Raw genomic sequence first — 12941 nt, forward strand, 5'->3', positions numbered from 1 at the left:
ACATGATTTTCGGAATCTACTGCTGCAAATACAAAGGGAAAGAATTCTGCAAGAAGATACAACAAAATATTAGTATTTAAAATGTAGACTAAAAACAAGCAATCTAAAAATTTACTGACATAGACACAGAAAACTACTGTGACACATGTACAAAGTTACTAAACCAGTAATAAAAAGCTACTAACATACACGCTGATTGCACAGAACCACCCTGCGTTTTGAATCACACTTGCAGTTATTCAATAGTAAATCAAATCTACCTTTTTCATCTTCGTTCACTTTTCACTTTTCATCGAGCAAAAAATATCTAAAAGCTACTAAACTTCACTGGAATTCTAACCAGCAACCCTCACGGTTTCAGTTCCAAAGCGATCAACGTTCATTCACCACATCAAAACAAGTAAAAATCCACATTTCCAAAACGAATTACAAACAAAGGCACCGAAACGCTACCTGGTTGTTATAGATATTGATGTAGATGTTGATCAGGTACCAGAGGCCGAACAACGACCCGAGCTCGAGAGTCTTGAATAAGCTGCTCTTCGGCTCGGCGGTCTCGCCGGAGCTCTTGGCAGTAGCGGCGACCTCGAAACTGCTCCGATCGACGGCAGGAGAAGTCCAGGGCTTGAGCTTGAAATTGGAGGAGGAGAGGGACCAGGATCGGCGGGAAAGAGCGGCGGAGAAGGCGTCATTGGTGAGGAGGTGAGAGCGGTGTCAGGCTTGAGCGAGGCGGAGACACGTGTGTGGGTGTGAATCTGAGGTGGAGGTTTGGGCGTAGAGGCGGTGAGACTTAAGGAGATGAAATCAACAACATCAAAGATTCACCAATTCCGGTCAGCAATGAAATCAACAACATCAATTATGAATAATTAATCAGTGAATCACATAGAGGAGATGACTTACGGCGATTTGGATGAGCTCGTCAAGGCCTTGGCTTGGATCGGGAAGCAGACGCGGCGAGGAGAGAAGAGAGGCGCGTGGACAACGATCCGTTGAGCTAAGTGAAGAACTGCAGTTCGATTTACTGAGACGATGCCGCATTACTCTTCGATGAACGACGGCGATTACTCAGAGCTTAGAGAGAGAGAGGTCGACTGATTGGGGCTTCGCGATTTGGTGATGAGAGAGAGAGAGAGAGAGAGAGTTTGAATCAGATCAGAAGATCAATATGGGGCTCGTTTGTTAGTTGAAATGGTAAAATCATCCTAGATGAAATATTTTAAAGATGAAAGTGGCTTTATTTGTACAAGAAAAATTAGGTGGACTTGTGGCTAATTAAAGTTTCAAAATAGCACTTGTGAGTAATTTTCTATTTCAGTTTCTAAAGTTTTTTAATATTAGAGGGTTATATTCGTCAAATTTTTCAGTTTTGGAGAGCAAGCTCTCTTCTGTTAATAATAGTATAGATAAGCTATCCTTGCATCCTAGTATCCTACAAGGTTAACAACCTAACCAACATGTTATATGTTTCACCATCACCATCTTTATTTATTTATTTATTTTAATTTTTTTATATGTACTAACCGGTAGACAACGAGAAGAGTCAAATTAATAAACTTTTGCTTACAAAAAAGAAATATATGTCACTAGACCAACTTGTCGTAATTACCCATTATAATATTGAGTATTACAAAATACATATTTTTCAATTTGATCATATAGGACTTTTGATTAGGAGTATTACCACCTAATCAACATTGTTTTACCAATGATAGAAAACGAAAAGAGTCGAACTTGAAACTCTTACTCACAAAGTTACAAAGAAAAGATTTATGCCATTAAACCAAATTCTTGTAATTTTGAGTGTTACATTAATACATATTCCTCAATTTCGGTTTTTCATTTAATCATGTCGCAATTTTGAACTTCTCGGATCTCATCCCACATGAAAAGATCCCATTACACCTAGTTAAGTTTTAGTTCAACTCTAGTTGTAACTCCCCTAATTACCCCAAAAAAAAAAAAAAAATGTAAAAAGTAAAGTAGCAACCTTGTTACTCAATCCAACCCAAACTCAGTAATAAAGTCCCCATCTCACATGTCTATATCCAGATAGAGACGACTCCGACTATTACCTCGCGCCTTATTCCCCAAAACCCAATTTCACATTCACCTCAGCTCCTCCTTCTCCGATCCCGATCCACCTGATCACTCCGACCCCCTCCAAATCCAACGGCCGACGGCCATCACCCGCCATGAGCACTCCGTCACTCGCAGGGGTGAGTAATTTTCTCCTCTTTCTCTTCTGATTTCTGCAATTCCTGTTGCAAATACGACGCCGTTTTGAGATTGTTGGGTGATGCAGGGCATGGGGGCCTTCTCTGGGTTCACTCGGCTATGCAAGGGCTTAGCGGTGGTCCTGATTGGAGGCCACATTGTCGTTCAGCTCCTCCCCGTCGCCGTTACTTACCTCGCCCTCATTCCCGCCAGGTATCCTTGACTTTTCATTTCCATATTGACCACAATTGTTTCAAAAGAATGCATCAATTTGAAATTTCCGATGTGGGATTTGTAGAGTTTGTGTGTAAATGTGTTTAATTGGGGTAAAGATTTGTGCTTTCAAGTGTTTGCTTATGGGGTTGATCTGGAAGTCAGGTTATTCCTTGACCCTGCTTTGAGTAGCATTGCCTTAGAAATCTGTTCCTTGTGTGTATTACAAGGGAAATGTAAAAGTGCAGAGGTTTAAATAGGTGGTATGATGTTATAGTCTAAGTATTCTCATCAATTTTACTACCCCTGTGCGTTGTTCAACCCACTTTTATGTGTATTTCGTCGTATTATCTGTCTTGAAGTTCGCTTGATTCAAGCTTGTAATGCTAGACTTAAAACCTGAATGTTTTGGGATTTGAGTGTTGTATCACTATTCTTGTTATGCTACACTCCAATTAAGGCTGACTTGCATCTTTTAGGTTTGTAACCTTCTTGACTTGAATGATGCACAACTTGACTCTAATTCACACTTCTGTATTGTAGGACGATTCCTTTTGTCTGGAACCTCGTAACATCCGGTTACATTGAACAATCAATATTTGGGGTATAGGATTCTGTTTCCGTAAACAAATTCTTTGTGCTGCAATCATAAACTGGTGGAGATGCTTGTACCCCATCAGTTCCAATTTTATTATTAAACTGACTCTCACACTTGTTTAACAGGTTGTTGTAAGCACTCTTGGTCTTCTTTTTATAGGGAAGCTGCTTGAACCTGTCTGGGGTTCCAGGGAGTTCTTGAAGTTTATCTTTGTAGTTAACTTCCTAACTTCCATATGCATTTTCATCACTGCCATTGCGCTGTACTACATTACAAGGAAGGAAACTTACCTGTAAGTACCAAGAAACCTTTAAACAAACAGAGAAATAACTGACCCAAAATAAAATAAAATAAAACAAGAGAGAAATAATAAGTAGTAGTTATTCGAATATCAGTGGTTCATAGCTCAGTCCTTTTTCTTCTTTCAACATGCTCAAGTATTTTTATTTTTTTGTATTTTTTTTATGTCCTTTACCTGAAGATACCTATTGCATGTTAGGAATAATTCCAAAGGACATCATACAATTAGTTAAACCCCATCCCATCCCATCCTTCCAGCATTGACAAACTCAAGTATGCAACTTATAGATGGAAGAAGTCACGATGAGCTAGTAGTCATTCTAATATAGATAGCAAAAAGTGTAATAGAGACTAGAGTCAACAGATCAAGAAGAGAACAGAAACCTTGTAAATATGCTAGCATTTTTTTTCCCCCATTTCTATCTTATCCTAGTTAATGCGATCTCATTTGGTTCATTTTTGTGCTAGATATATGCCTCTTTCTGGCTTCCATGGAGTTCTTTCAGGTTTTTTGGTTGGCATTAAGCAAATGATACCTGACCAAGAGTTACCTTTATTGAAAATAAAAGCTAAGGTGTGGGCTTATGAAATTAACTTCTGATGGAAACTTTCTGCTGGTTGATGAATAGTTGTAGAACTCTGATTTGGTGTTGGTTTCAATTTTGTGCAGTGGTTACCATCTCTCTCACTACTGCTGTCCATTGCCATCAGCTTCTGGACAGCTGAGTCAGCAACATATCTTCCAATCTTGATATTTGGCACCTATATGAGCTGGATTTACCTTAGATACTGGCAGCGAAAACCAGAAACAAAACTCAAGGGTGATCCAAGTGAAGATTTTGCATTTTCTACATTCTTCCCTGAATTCTTGAGGTAATTATCATTGCTATAATTATTGAACTCTTCCAATCAGCAGATGTGATAGTTGCCATCTCTCAAGTGTTTCTTGTTAATTCTACAGACCAGTCATTGATCCTGTTGCATCCATATTCCATCGGATGCTTTGTGGAAGATCTGAAGCCTCTAATGAAGCCCAAGGTTATACCGTGGGAGGGACCACATTGCCTGGATCTGACCCCATCGAGGCATCTAGAAGGAGGTACTGTTTCTTCTTTTGCACTGCGTTTTGTATCAATCTCAGTGAACGAATAAGTACTGGACATTCTGGTATTCAGTTGGCAATTAAAAGCTGCTAGATGATAATCCCTATGGTAGTTTGCAAATAAAACATGAAATAGAATTAATGGTACTTTGTTTGTGCATCGCTTATAGAAAGTATTTAGCTTCATTTATGCAATTCTTTCATTTACTTGACTACACGCAATGAGGAGCCTTGCTGTAGGGAAAAGCAAGGTAGAGTGTGAGTTTGACTTGTGCTCACAGAGTGATAGAAATTTGAGAAATACAACATGTCAGATAACTGAAGGTTTAGGGTAGCTGTTATTGTAGAGAAAACAAGAGATAGATTGTACAAGTGAGAGGAGAAGCTAGAGAAGAGATTTAAGGAGGAGATTTGAAGGCACCAAGCCTTCAACAATACTCAGTTTTCATTCATTACAATCTGCATGCTTTACAGCAAGTAGCCTTATAGGCTTGAATTACATCTCCCTTGGACTCTTTAACATAGCAAAAGAATTTATAAGAAGGGAACATTCGAGTACTTAAAGATATGTACTTAAAGTCAGAAATTGTCCTCCCCACCGCCTTTTGGGTTTCAATTAAATTTGTAAGCATGAGCATAATATATCATTTCACTTTTGCTAGGAAGCCAATTTTGACTTCCATGTTATTGCCTAGGGTTACCTTGTGAAATTACATTTGTTAATAGCACATTGATTTGTGATTGAATTGGCTCTTGCAGGGAAAGAGGGGCACGAGCTCTGGAAGAAAGACTAGCAGCTGAGAGATTGGGTGCAGCAATGGGTACAGAAGAGCTGGGAAGAGATGCCACAGAGAATGTATAGTTGCTTGGACTGCTCGGATTTTGTCAACAACTCGAATGTGCATTATCTGTTACAACTTCAGAGATTTTTTGGTGTTTGAGCAAAAAGCTTTACTCCTTTTCTTTTCCTCTCTCCCTGGAGGATCCTTTTGCTATACTTCATCTGGATGTTGAGTGGAACTTGGTCGTTGTCATTTTGTCATATGTTTGTACAAAAACCTTGGATTGATGGCTTCAGATGTAACCTAACAGACTATTAAATTGTTCTAATGCCTTTGAGATTCTTCCACATGATGAGTTCGAGGCATAAATCTACAGCTATACTATGACTAATTTCTCTAAATCCAGGCATAAATCATATAGTTATTAAGCTTGATCAATTGGGCTCTAGAATTTCTTTACTCTGTCTTGATCTTCTGCTATGTTATAATACAATTATGTCTGGCAATTTAAAAACAAATAATACAAAGCATACATTACTGGGGAGTAATTCAATATTTTGTGATTCCTGTGATAGGACCGTATATTGAAACAGAAACTCATTTGAATAACTATTTTGCTTTCCCATCTGTAGTGGTTGAAGTAACGGATGAAAGAAAGCGACACTATATCCCGTGGAGAAAAAGCAGCCACCAACCCTTTAGAAGCAGAGAAATAGTAATCAAATTCATTGAACAAATTTTTACAACAACTTATTGTCAGTATTTCTCAATCACATGAGGCCAATATTAACAGTTTCCCAAGGGGAAGAACCCGATTGCCTTTGGCTTCTTCTAGATTGGCCAAAACGACCAAATCTTCATTGGAATTAGTCTGAAAAAGGAAATAATGGAGTGAATAGGACTCTTTTGAAGCCATAGAATTTGAAACAACAAGAAATTGAAGCAATAGTTGTTTATTATGAATTTAAGGGGATAGAAAGGAATCTTATACCAAACAGCATATTACAAATTTAAAATCAAATCAACTCAAGCATCTTATTCAGTAGTGGGATGATTAATTTGAAGAAGACAGTCCTTTTGGATCAAACCCCAAATCAATACCTCAATACCATTCATAACCATACAAATGAATGCATGATTGTTATGCTATAGTAACCTTTTTTGCAAATGTTGAAGCATGTAAAATGGGAAGTACCAAACATAACAAGATTGAAGAAAGGGATAGCTGCTTAGTACGTATTAGCAACACTGTCCTTTGATCCAATTCTATACCAACAAGGTTGGCTTTCAAAATTCGGCACAAAAATAAAAATCTCATGAGAATTAGGTCATTACAACAATAGCCTGAGTTTGTAAATATCACAATCGACAAACAAAAGTATAAAACAGTTCAAAACCTCATTTGCTTTTCTCAATCGACAAGCAAATTCAGTCGAGTTATGTTCATTTTCTCAATCATGTATGTAAGATTTTTTAGCACATAGTGTCTCAGGCCTCTTGGTTTTTTCAGTCGAGTTATGTTCATTTTCTCAATCATGTATGTAAGATTTTTTAGCACATAGTGTCTCAGGCCTCTTGGTTTTTTTCATACCTAATGGTTAAAGTATTTTTTTTTTTTCAAATTCAAGCACCCGTTGCAGTGAGATGAAAATCTTCTTGAAAAGGGCAATAACTCATTTCAGCATGACATTGAAATTAGCAAGCTTACTGTGTCATACATCTAACACACCAGTTTGTGAGTCTGTGACTAGTTCTAGTTATAAGATTGCACTAACCAAATTGCAGCTACTAGTCTGTGACCACATTACAAAGTCTTGGGATCTTAGAAACACTAGTTTATCAAATACCAAATAATTAAGATGCATAACTGTTGAGAATTATTAAACCTGAGATATGTATATATGATCAAAGTATATTCATTATAAGATCACACTATAAGAAGTAAATATTAAGAAGTAAATATAAAGTACAATATGCTGAAGCCTAAAAGAGCAAAAATCTATGTACCATCATGCATTTGCAGTACTTGTTTATCCTACTCACAACACAACTGAATATTGTCATATCCTAGCCATTGTTTCTGCAAAATGCTGTAGCAGAATTAAAAATGGTTTACATTGGCAGTGTTTTTCCATTCTCCAACTCTTTCACTTTCTTGATTTTGCAAATGAGAAGCTTGACAGACTAATAACTTTGTGCTGGGCCTGAAAAGGGCGTGGAGCTGGAGGCTCTTGAATGTGGCCTAATTCTCTAACAGTACTAGTTTGCCTAATTGCTCCTCTTTCACTCGGTCCAACATTGTTCTTTGGGGAATGTGACCCTTCAGTGTCCCAATGTTCCATTTCGACAACTACTGATGCTTCTGGAGGTGGAAATAAGTCATCCACTTCTCTGCGGTTGTTGTCATTGTGCAATAGATGAAATGGTGACATGCCATGTGCAGGAGTTCCAGGTCTACTTGAGAATGGTGTGGTTTTCTCTGAATGCAGGTTGTGCTTTACTCTATTTTTTTGCTTTGTAGGAGTTCCAGGTATTAGTAGTAGGGTGTAAACCTCACCCCATTGAGATCCTGATGGCGATATTTTCAGGGGTTTGGTGGAAGCAAAAATTTATGCTAAACTGCCACTGAAGAACAAAAGTAATCAATCAGTATATGAACACTAGAGAAATTAAGATCCCTATGAATGGTATAAGTATACTTGGTTAACTTCTAAGCATATGTACTCACTGTACTCCATGCAAAGGCGGCCAGCTGAAGAAGAAGAAGACAGCACAATATCTGGTGTCCATAGTAAAAGCAGCATGCTTGTACTGGGATAATACAATTGTATTGAACTTACAAATAAGGAGATAAATGGCAGCCAGAGATAAGAATGCCATCCTATTCAAAAGACAAAACAGTTCTTCATCAGTAAAAGTGAGATCGTTTGCGCACTGCTTTCATTTACTCGACTACACCCAATGAGGAACCTTGCTGTAGGGAAAAGCAAGGGAGAGTGTGAGTTTGAATATTGTGCTCTCAGACTGATGGAAGTTTGAGAAATAGAACAGGGTAGATAACTCAGAAGGTTTAGGGTAGCTGTTATTGTAGAAAAAACAAGAGATAGGATTGTAGAAGTGAGAGGAGAAGCTAGAGAAGAGATTAAGGAGAAGATTTGAAGGCACCAAGCCTTCAACAACACTCAGTTTTCATTCATTACAATCTCCCTGCTTTACAGCAAGCAGCCCTATAAATACATCTCCCTTGGACTCTTACCATACCAAAAGACTAAATAAGAAGGGACCATTGGAGTACTTAAAGATATGTACTTAAATAACAAGTGTCAGAAATTGTCCTCCCCACCGCTTTTCGGGTTTCAATTTAGTTTTTAAGCTTGAGCAGTATTAAATTAGATGAATATATCAATTCACTTTTTCTAGGAAGCCAATTCTGTCTTTCATGTTATTGGCCCAGGGTTACCTTGTGAAATTACATCTGTTAATAGCACCTTGATTTTGTGATTGAATTGGCTCTTGCAGGGAAAGAGGGACCCGAGCACTGGAAGAAAGACTGGCAGCTGAGAGATTGGGTGCAGCAAAGGGTACAGGAGAGTTGGGAAGAGATGTCAAATGTGCAGTATGCCATTATGTGTTACGACTTCAGAGGTTTTTTGGTGTTTGAGGAAAAAGCTTCTCTCCTTTTCTTTTCCTCTCTCCCTGGAGGATCCTTTTGCTATACTTCATATGGATATTGAGTGGAACTTGCTCCTTGTCATTTTGTCATATGTTTGTACAAAAACCTTGGATTGATGGCTTCAGATGTAACCTAACAGACTATTAAATTGTTTTAATGCCTGTGAGATGCTTCCACATGATGACTTCAAGGATAAATCTATAGCTATACTATGACCAATTTCTCTAAATCAAGGCATAAATCATATAGTTATAGAGCTTGATCAATTGAGCCAAAAATTTCTGAACTGTCTTGATCTTATATATGTTCTAAACTTCTAATACATTTGTGTTTAGCAGGTAGAAACAATGAATACAAGTATACATAACTGAGGAAGAATTCAATATTTTGTGATCCCTGTGAAAGGACCATATATTGAAACAGAAACTCATTTGAACAACTATTTTGCTTTCCCATCTGTAGTTGTTAAAAGTAAGAGATGAAAGAAATCGCTATATATCCCGTGGAGAAAAAACAGCCACCAACCCTTTAGCAGTAGAGAAAAAGTAATCAAATTCATTGAACAAATTTACAACCTAGTCTTTATTTCACAATCACAGGAGGCCAATATTAACAGAGTTGCCCCAAGAATCCGATTGGCTTCTTCTAGGTTGGCCAAACCGACCAAATTCTTCAGGTTTAAAGAACTTCCAATGCTCAATGACGAAGTAACTATATCTATGATTGTAAACTTTACCCTGCTCAAGAAAGAGTGCCCAAATGACATATTTCTGTCATCCATAGTAAAGCGTCAGCTCTCAAATGATTCTCCAGCAAAGTACTGTTTCTGGACCATTTTTCTGTAATCTGTACAAAACAAATTAACATAAGCTCCTCAACATCAATGCAAAAGAGTTGGAATAAGAGGCTTGCATAATCTAGATGAAGAACAATATGCATTCCTTATCATCTGAAGTAATTTTCATGATATACAAATCAAAAAGCTAGTTTACTAGGACAAAATAATTAGGACATTTCATGGTGAATTGAAGCTATAAAGTTGTGACTTTCAAGCCAGTGTGGGTTTCAGCCTTTCAGGAATAAAAACGCACTTCACTTCACATTTGATAGCTAAGGGAAAATAAACAATCTAACCTTCCTTGTTACTCCAAAGAGCAGCAGCATAGCTGTTGAGGGGACTCTCTGGGTTTGGCTCTGCATGCAAGAACAAATAGTCAGGCAAGAATGTAGATGTTTATAAGAAAGTTCATGCAAGGAAGAGAAAGCTAACCTCCCAACAGACTTTGAATGGACAGAAGAATAGTCCTGCAATCATAAGCGGAAGACCACTTGTCCTATGAAATGATTAGCAAGAACAACATCAGCTTGAGAATGTACGAAGAATGAAGAAAAGGAACAATATCAATATCATCCACCAAACTGCTGATATTGGAACAGGGATTCACACAGTGCCCTTAAGATAAGGACACTGACCCTAAGGTAGGGTCCCTGTTTAAAGGGCATTGACATTTGATCAAGTCCCCTTGGCAGTAACAGCATCAATTTCATATTCTTTCCTACACAATTTTATCTGAACAAACATTTAGATTTCTCCAACTAACACTACTTTCCATTAAGCATTCTAATATTCCTAAGATCACCACATGGTGAACCAGACTCCTTAATACTAGAGACACTGTGACCATCATATGGTTAACCAACACTTATCCATATTAGAGACAGCGAGGACAGCTTTTCAGACTTCATCCTCCTCGAGTTTAGTAGCACAAAGACTAGAATCAGTTTAACAAAAGAGACAGATACCTGCAGAATATCAAGGCATATGTTGCCAAACTGATCAACATTTGGATGGAAGCACATTGTCTCAAACTTGACTAGTGGTGGCTTGAAAGGATAATCCATAGGAAATCTCAAGGACAGTTTGTAAGATAAACCCTCGTACATAGTTCCTTTTCCACCTTCAATTGTGCCAATCCATGCAAAAATGCTGTCACCTTCAGGGAAAGCTGATACTCCAAGTTCTCCTCCACTCATCTGAAAACAAGGAACAATAGATAGTGAAAAGTGAGAGAAGAACAAGATTACATGTCTTTAATAACTGAAATGAAGAGTAGGAAATACTACCGACAACCCATTGATGTAATAGGCGTAAAAGGCCAAAACTTCAGTTACTTCAGAAGATATTGTTGAAGCCAGTAACTTTTGGTAAGAAATAGAACAGGAAACTGAATTTGCTATTGCTAAGTACTAGGTAGGCTTGTTAATCCACCACAATAACGTATATTCAAGTTGTGAAGGAGTGTATGGTTTCTCCAGACTGATAAATTATAGATCACCACCCACACACTTAATTTGATAGACAGCTAACATAGAAATCAAGTTCAAAATATAAATTCCTCAAACTTCACGCATATAATAGTGAATGAAGAGAGGGTAAATAATCCAACTCAAGTAGCAGAAGCTGTGTAAAAGTAGCAACAGACCCTAGGACTACCGAAATCATCAATACTCAACTGCTGGGGGATGGGAGACTAAATTGAAATAGATGTGGAAATCAATTATTGTCATTTATGAAGAGAAGTACAGCAGTCAATCCCACTCGGTAGGCTTGATGATTTAGGACATCCAGCAACCTGTTATTTCCAGAGGAGGTGTTGTTGTGTGTAACTGGATTGGACGTTACTATAGGGCATCTCCTAATTTCTACCACTTAGGTAATGCTTAATTACGGAGGACACCATTTCCTACGAGTGGAAAGTGTAATAATGGCTAAGACACCCCAATCAACTTCCATGAAGGGTTAGAATACACACAAGTGCACAACAAGCCTGTGTATTATGAAACCTCATGATTACCAAGAATCAAGATAGTCCCTTTTGGCTTGTTGATTATGCATCACGTTTCAACTTATAAAATCAACATGAAACCACCCTCATCCTTCTATACAGGAAAGCCATATTGCCTATGTAACGCGCATGCAGGCTACTTCAGAAACATGTTACAACAGCATTGCTCCTAAGGAGCAATGGTGAACCTACCAAAGGTGCTCTGAGAAAGACAGAGATTGAGTAGTAAATTTCTATCACTCAACTCTGGTATCTCTGTAGCTGCTACAAATATATGTTAACGACCTCCGTGGTGATTGAATTTTCACTTTATCCCATGCTGTTTAGAACCCTTGATAAAGACAGTAATGGACTTGTTTCATCTCCTAAATCAAGAGCACTCTTCATCCCAGTCCAACCTAAAGCTACAGATTTCGATATGATTACACAACTACAATAAAGAACCATTCCACTAATAGTTCCTAGCAACAATCTATAACCAAGTTCATATAAGAGGAAACAAATCAACAGGAAACCACTGCAAACCAGTTCAAGATTACAACCAAAACTATCCAGCCAATAACAAATGAAACTTTTAAGGATCAAAATCACCAGGAAATATCAAAATCAAAGAACCAAAAAGAAAAAGAAAACAGATTGAGAGAAAGCATAGCATACCATTAGAGACATCAACTCCTTCTGAAGCCTACAAGATTGAAACAAACCACATCAGTATAAAGACTTCAACTTTTTGGTGATCCAAACAAAAAAGCACCAACCTTTGAGAAACGGAGGAGGAGTCGACCGGAATTGGAGAAGCCAGCGGCTTTTTCTGAGAGGTATTGCGCTGGCTACGCTGCGGCGGCCCCGACGAGTTGTCCGTCGTCTGATTGGGACGGACCTCCATGATCAATCCTCGCTTCTCTGATCAACTTCCGGTTTAACGGTTTCTGGGGGTGGTTGTAATGAGTCACTGTCTTCTTCTTGTTGTTGTTGGGTTTTCTTGTTTACTCGAAAGTTTTCTCAACGTGACTATAATGGAGGGAGCCACAGCCCTTTGGTGTTTTCTTACTCAAAATCATATGTAACATAGCCCCCCATTATAACTCAATAATTTGCACTAAATTATTGGTTTTTTGAGGTGGGGATTTCAAGCTTTCAACCCATTATCTTAAGTGAAGCAATAATACACACACATTATGGTAAGACAGAGAGTCATTATCTAATGATA

The 12941-nt window shown here is 38.0% G+C and overlaps 2 protein-coding genes across 2 annotated transcripts; one reads left to right on the forward strand and one right to left on the reverse strand.

Annotated features, from left to right (window-relative positions):
* The first annotated feature begins 2044 nt into the window (after positions 1 to 2044).
* On the forward strand, positions 2045 to 5559 carry LOC133718376 (rhomboid-like protein 19). Its single transcript, XM_062145210.1, has 8 exons — positions 2045 to 2219; positions 2306 to 2430; positions 2974 to 3034; positions 3154 to 3320; positions 3797 to 3902; positions 3999 to 4201; positions 4290 to 4427; positions 5190 to 5559. The coding sequence occupies exons 1-8, from the start codon at positions 2196 to 2198 to the stop codon at positions 5290 to 5292; spliced, it is 927 nt and encodes a 308-aa protein (XP_062001194.1). The 5' UTR covers positions 2045 to 2195; the 3' UTR covers positions 5293 to 5559.
* A 3788-nt stretch (positions 5560 to 9347) lies between these two features.
* On the reverse strand, positions 9348 to 12872 carry LOC133717766 (uncharacterized). The gene is made up of 6 exons (XM_062144494.1): positions 12490 to 12872; positions 12389 to 12416; positions 10689 to 10919; positions 10156 to 10219; positions 10020 to 10079; positions 9348 to 9731 (listed from the first exon to the last, which is right to left on the reverse strand). Exons 1-6 carry the CDS (start codon positions 12615 to 12617, stop codon positions 9676 to 9678), a joined length of 567 nt encoding a protein of 188 aa, XP_062000478.1. The 5' UTR covers positions 12618 to 12872; the 3' UTR covers positions 9348 to 9675.
* Between the last annotated feature and the right edge of the window lie 69 nt (positions 12873 to 12941).

The sequence above is a fragment of the Rosa rugosa genome, chromosome 6 (assembly GCF_958449725.1).
Source record: "Rosa rugosa chromosome 6, drRosRugo1.1, whole genome shotgun sequence".
Lineage (NCBI taxonomy): Eukaryota > Viridiplantae > Streptophyta > Magnoliopsida > Rosales > Rosaceae > Rosa > Rosa rugosa.